Source organism: Bison bison, unplaced genomic scaffold (genome assembly GCF_000754665.1).
Source record: "Bison bison bison isolate TAMUID 2011002044 unplaced genomic scaffold, Bison_UMD1.0 scf7180017864063, whole genome shotgun sequence".
NCBI lineage: Eukaryota > Metazoa > Chordata > Mammalia > Artiodactyla > Bovidae > Bison > Bison bison.
In genome coordinates, this window is record NW_011494635.1 from 4869661 (window position 1) to 4876322 (window position 6662).

At 43.2% G+C, this 6662-nt stretch overlaps 1 protein-coding gene across 3 annotated transcripts in view; it reads left to right on the forward strand.

The window, feature by feature from the left end:
• The first annotated feature begins 2954 nt into the window (after positions 1-2954).
• LOC104985983 (prostaglandin F synthase 1-like) overlaps positions 2955-6662 on the forward strand; it is a 15650-nt gene continuing 11942 nt past the window's right edge. Inside the window, exons 1-3 of one of the 3 annotated variants that reach the window (XM_010836382.1) lie at positions 2955-3071; positions 3940-4000; positions 4968-5098. In XM_010836382.1, coding sequence (XP_010834684.1) covers positions 5015-5098 — 84 coding nt within the window. In that variant the 5' untranslated portion in view covers positions 2955-3071; positions 3940-4000; positions 4968-5014. Of the gene's footprint in view, positions 3072-3939; positions 4001-4486; positions 4520-4967; positions 5099-6662 lie in introns of those variants that run through there. The other 2 variants (XM_010836384.1, XM_010836383.1) reach the window with 2 other exon arrangements.

Consider the following 6662-nt stretch of genomic DNA (forward strand, 5'->3'; position numbering starts at 1 on the left):
CCCAAAAAAAAGCCACTGCAATACTCTTGCCTGGAATATTCCATGGGTGGAGGAGCATGGTAGGTTACAGTCTATGGGGTCACAAAGTGTCGGACATGATTGAGCGACTTCACTTTCTTTCTTTCTTTTAATGGCAGAAAGCAAAGAGGAACTGAAGAGTCTCTTGATGGAGGTGAAAGAGGAGAGAGAAATAACGGACTTAAATCTCAATATTTGAAAAATTAAGATCATGGTATCTGGTTCCAGCCCTTCACAGCAAATAGATGAAGAAAAAAAGGGAAACAGTGACAGAGTTTATTTTCTTGGCCTCCAAAATCACTGGAGATGGTGACTGTAACCATTAAATTAAGATGCTTGCTTCTTGGAAGAAAAACTATGACAAATCTAGATAACCTGTTTAAAAGCAGAGCCATCACCTTGCTGACAAAGATCTGTAGGGTCAAAGCTATGGCATTTCCAGTAGTCGTATATGAATGTGAGAGTTGGACTGTAAAGAAGGCTCAGCCTTGAGGAATTGATACTTTCAAACTGTGATTCTGGAGAAGACTCTTGAGAGCCCCTTGGACAGCCAGGAGATCCAACCAGTCAATCCTGAAGGAAATCAATCCTGAATATTAATTGGAAGGACTGATGCTGAAGCTGAAACGCCAATATTTTGGCCACCTGATGTGAAGAACCAACTCATTGAAAAAGACCCTGATGCTGGGAAAGATTGAGGCCAAGAGGAGAAGGGGAGGACAGAGGATGAGATGGTTACATGGCATCACTGACTCAATGGACATGAATCTGAGCAAACTCTGGGAGATAGTGAAGGACAGAGAAGCCTGGTGTGTTGCCGGGAGCCAGCGTGAGGAACTCTGCCCGTGGCAAAGGTCATGAAGAAGGAGGCTCGGCATACGCAAATGCGGGATCAAGCCTCAGGAGTCCCCCCTGGAAATTCTCGAGCATCTACCCCCAAAACCAGAGTCTGCCTACTTTCTGCTTTGTGCTCTCACCTGCACCTCTGACTTTATGGGGGGCTGTCCCCCACCATCTCTCTCTGAAAAAAGAGTTAACTTACAGCTCCAGTTAATAAAGTTCCTGGGTGTGACAAGAGTGTTTGAACCTACAAATTCCTTTGGAAGTCCTCTAGCCTGTCTGAATAGGTTTTTCCGGCCACATGTGATTTTCAGAGCCTCCCAACTGTGAGAGGCATGAGATGTTCTAAACTGTTTAAATACAGATTCCTTTGAGCAGTTAAAAGATTGATTAGAAATTGTATTGGTGAAGGGTTTTTCATTTGTTGGGCCAATGTTTGCTGCTAAGTCTCCATAACCCTTACCTACTGTGTCCCTGGCAGTGTATATTGATTGATATAATTGGTGTATAGAAAAGTAAGTAGTAGCTTTAATGCTTGTAACCTTGGACCCTTGAGTTAATTCTTTTCTTATTATAGCCCACCACACCTTTGCCCTATAGGAATGCAACTTAATCTAATGCTTTTGGAGGGTGGCGCCTGACTTTAGAATAATCACCTTTAGAGAAAAATAAGTATTCTGAAGAAAGGATCTTAAAATGTTAACAGGCCTCTTGGCCAGAAGATGACGTAAATCACCTAAACTTTTGCATATGTTAAGTTTGAAAGCCTGGCTTCGATTAGGATCAAGGACTGCTGTCCTTGCATGACTCTACCCTTCCCCCATTATCCTCTATGCACAACTTAAGGTATAAAACTACTTTGGAAAATAAAGTGCGCCCTTTTGTTCACCAAAACTTGGTCTCCCCATGTCGTTCTTTCTCTCACCTTCTGGCTGAATTTCCATCTGGGGCATGGAGGCTCGTCAAGCCTACTAATTTTGCCTGGGCTTCTAAGATCTGACTGGGGAGGCCTTAGTGTCTCCTCTCCTTCGGGAGAACGGGAGGATGCCTGCGGCCTACGTAGATGATGCAAATTCCTTATTTTGGAATTTTATTAGCTTTCCACGTAAACCAAGTTATTCAGCCTCTTTTCTCCACTAAATTTTCTCACTGAGCTATCCTTAATTAACCACCCTTATATCCTTAATTAACGTTTAATTAAGCAGTTGTTTCCTGATCCTCGCCGACGCCGTCCCCGCTTCAAATTCCCTGGATCCACCGGGGCTGGACCCCGGCAGTGTGTTGCAGTCCATGGGGTAGGCAAAGAGTTGGACACAACGGAGAAACTGAACAAGAGAACTCTTCTGTCTTCATCTTGTAGACTCTACTGAGATCTTCAAAGACAGATTACAGCATCTTAGAATCTTTTATCTAATGATCATATCTCCCCACCTTCTCTTCAAATACAACCCTCCCAGGTCACACATGTAAGGACTTTGTCATTATACTAGGGTTACCAGGTAAACCAAGAATATCTTGCCTCTCAAGATTTTAATCAGCTTTACAAGATCATTCCCAGACCAGGTTCAGAACCATGCCCCTGCAGTGGAAACACAGAGTCCTCACCACTGGATCACCAGGAAAGTCCCAGGTTAAAGGGAATTTTTGGCCACAATTTCATAACACCTACATTTTCGGCTCTCTTCTCCATCTCTTCTGCTTCTGGAACCCCTACACTGTGAATGTTAGTATGTTCTATTCCCTAGTTAATGTAGCATTTTTCTTATGATTCTGTATTCTGGTAAATTATTTTTGTAAATTATTAATCTCTACCTCAATATCTGATCCTTTCAAGTTTTCTTTTAATTGTTTCATTTGACACAAATTCCTCTCTCTTCTCATTTTGCTTAGCTTCCTCCTTTTCTATTAAGTTATGTGAAAAAGTTACCTGTCCTGGTTTTGTGGGGCTGCTCTTGTGTGGACCCGTCCCTGTGCAGTCTGTGTGCACAAGGCTTTGGGGCAGAGCTGGAGCTGAGCTGGTCAGAGGTCACCCCTTCCCAGGGCGTGCTGGCAACTGTCACCTTGATGGGAAGGAGAAGGGCAGGCTAGAGCCAGAGCCCAGTGTGAGCAAAGGCTTCTGTGCTCGGTGGCTGTCTCCACCCTACTGGGCCAGGCGAGTTCCAAGACGCTGGAGCAGAACTCTGAGGGTTGGGTCCAGACTGGTTCCACTCCTTGTAAGTGTGCACACCCTGTAAGTGTGCACCCCCATCCCCTGCACTGCACCTTTGCCCTAGCGGGTGGAGGAGCCAGAGGAAGGTGTGCAGGAGCAGCCCCTGGTGCGGGCAGCTGTGCATGTGGTGCAGCACTTACACACAGTCAGAGCCCCAGCCCCTGCTCCTTGGGGCCCTCTGTGATGGCTGCCCTGCCCTGTCCAGATGTGTGTGTGTTCCTGTGTGTGTATGTGTTCCTATATGTGTGTCCCTTTGTGTGTGTGTGTTCCTGTGTGTGTTCCTGTGTGTGTGTGTTCCTGTGTGTGTGTATATTCCTGTATGTGTGTTCCTCTGTGTGTTTGTGTTTCTGTATGTGTGTTCCTCTGTGTGTTTCTGTGTGTGTGCATTCAGTTTGGTACTTGAAAGAACAGGGAAAATCTCACTCTTGGTAGATTTGTTCCTTGTCATGACTTTTACTAGTTGGCTCGTCATGGTCCTAGTCCTGGGATCAGCCCAACAGGAAAGCTATGGGTGGCTTAGTTCATTTCTGAGTCAGCATCTTACCTGGCCGAGACTGGCTATCTGATTCTGGTGAATTTATGACTGTTTTTGAATGCACTATGTCCCCCAAAGCCACACCCCCATTCTATTCAGGGCCTTTTAATACATGGTCTAGTCTATGTCTCCACCCTTATACCTTTGTCCTTGGCTCCGTATGTATGTATATATACACACAAACATATATATATATATATAGTTCCCCTGCAGCTGCAATAGGCATTCCAGGAGCTCTTCAGTTTAAGCTTAGAGTTAAGTGGAACAGACACTAGTCCCCAGACAGCCCCCAAGTAGGTTGGAATACCGCACATAAGGTTTTCTGTTATCACTCTAGATTAAGGGAGCAACTGGGAGCTCATCAAGGTTGCACTGCCCCAGGCAGGAGGAGGGTACAGGTGAGTAATACACGATGAAATTTCCTTCCACTCTGTTCTTGATTTTTCCTAATTGGCTGTTCACTTTGTTGCTGTCGATCTGTGTTTGACTGTTTTCCAGACTCCTATGAAGTTTTCAGGTGATTTCTCTTTCTTTTCTTGTCTTTCCATGGGAGAGTTCAGTCCTCCCACCTCACCATTTTGCCAACATCATTGTACATGTTAAATTTTGTCTTCACAACGTTCTTACGCATCAGTGCATCATATTTTCTGTTACTCTTTCCAGATTTGTTGCATTTTAATTTGTTTATAGGTTTTTCATTTATGAATGATGTGGAGCAGTTAGTAAATTATGTAAAATATGTATCAGTGACATTATGAGAGTACCCTAAAAGTTATATAACTAGCTACAAGGGATCAACACTCAAAGTCTCTTTGAACACTGTACATGGTATCCTAAGGCTATTAATAATTAACTTCCAATAAGCACTTTGCCAAAATGTCTCATTTCCATTTTCTGTTCAGGGTTTCACCAGTCAGGTCTGTAAAGCATAATAATTTTGCTGCGGGAAATGTAAAAGGGGAAATTTATTTTCACTTGAAGTTTTGATTCTTTATTAAGGGGTAACATTTTGAAAAATGCTATTAAACACTTTCAGATTGTGTGATTTGTGTGTATGTGTGTGTGTTTACTGTAAGGTAGTTTTTTCAATTGATGTTTGATTGAGATTGGGCTTCATAATAGAAAATTAAAAAAGATTTTTGTTGGAAGTTTCTAGTCTAACAAATAGTCAATAATTGCTCACCCAATCTCATCATTGTATAATACGTGAGGTTATGTTGATAAAAAGAATCAAACAAGTTAACTGTGTTCAATCATCTCTGACTCCATGGGTACTAGTTTAATCATGCTTCTCCTACAGTGTCTCTGCTAACACTGGACAGTGCAGCTGGGGTGTGATGTTCTTGTTATTTATAACATTTGAAGGGAGAAGAAAAAAATCCCAGTCTGCTTACTCAGAGGAGCAACAGACAATGGATCCCAAAGGCCAGAAGGTGAAGCTTAATGATGGCCACTTCATTCCTGTTCTGGGATTTGGAACCTATGCACCTCAAGAGGTAACAGTACTGGTTGTGGGTTGAGATATAAATAGTAGTGGATGTGACACAAGCAGAAGGGACTTGGGTTGTCAAGCACTGAGCTCCTGTGTGACTCTGGGAGGGTCATGTGGTTCCACCAACCAGGCTAGAACCATTTCCTCTGAAAGAGGAGAAAGCATTCAGCCTTTACTCTGCATCATGGTCTCAAGCTGTGCTCACCTGCAGATTACTCTGGGTTTCCTTCCAGTTTCTATCTCTTTCCCAGATTGGCAGAAGAGGTGAGACTCAGCTGTCAAGAATAGTGTCAGCTGCTTTGCTTTGAAGGTGATTGCAATGGTGAGGTTTATCTGTATATTTAATTAATTCCAGAACTCTTTCCTCCTTCCAAAAAGCCATGACACAGAGAAGTATTTGAGGTGGGAGGTGCTGTAGATGAGTTGAATGAAAAATAATGGGAATGAATTTCTTTGATACTGTGGGGTGCCTTCTAGATGGCAGGCAAGAAACACTCCAGCTGTGTTTTGCCTCATATTTTTGTTTCTGCTTGGAAATTCATTCTCAGAGAAAATATACTGTCATTTGAGGGTAAAAGTTACTACCTTACAGGCCAGGTTTTGTAATGTTTTCTTGGGCTTCCCCGGGTAGTTCAAATGTTAAAGAATCTGCCTGCAATGTGGGGGAATCTGAGTTCGATCCCTGGGTCAGGAAGATCCCCTGGAAAAGGAAATGGCAACCCACCCCAGTATTCTTGCAGAGAATCCCGTGGACAGAGGAGCCTGATGGGCGACAGTCCATGTGGTCACAAAGAGTTGGACATGACTGAATGACTAACACTTTAACACTTTGAAATGGGAAAGATTCTGAATCATATAAAAAGAAATGGAATATTATTCAGCATTAAAATGACATTAATCCTGCTATTTGCAACTGCACAGATGGATGGTGAGAATATTAAAGCAAGTGAAACAAGCCAGAAATAGAAAGACAAATACTGTATAATCTCCTTGTAGCTAGAATCTTAAAAAGTAGAACTCATAGAAGCAGAGAATAGAGGTGTGGTGACCAGAAGCTGGTGTCAAGCCTGGGAAAAATGGTAAGTTGTTGGTCAAGGGTACAGACCATCAATTATAAGATGAATAATCATGGAGACCTGATGTAAAGCACTGTGACTATAGTTAAAAATGATGGGATAAATCTTTAATTTTGTAGACTAGATCTTATGTCTTCTTCAGTTCAGTTCAGTTGCTCAGTCGTGCCCGACTCTTTGCAACCCCATGAATCGCAGCATGCCAGGCCTCCCTGTCCATCACCAACTCCCGGAGTTCACTCAAACTCACATCCATAGAGTTTGTGATGCCATCCAGCCATCTCATCCTCCATCGTCCCCTTCTCCTGCTGCCCCCAATCCCTCCCAGCATCAGAGTCTTTCCCAATGAGTCAACTCTTTGCATGAGGTGGCCAAAGTACTGGAGTTTCAGCTTTAGCATCATTCCTTCCAAAGAAATCCCAGGGCTGATCTCCTTTAGAATGGACTGGTTGGATCTCCTTGCAGTCCAAGGGACTCTCAGGAGTCTTCTCCAAC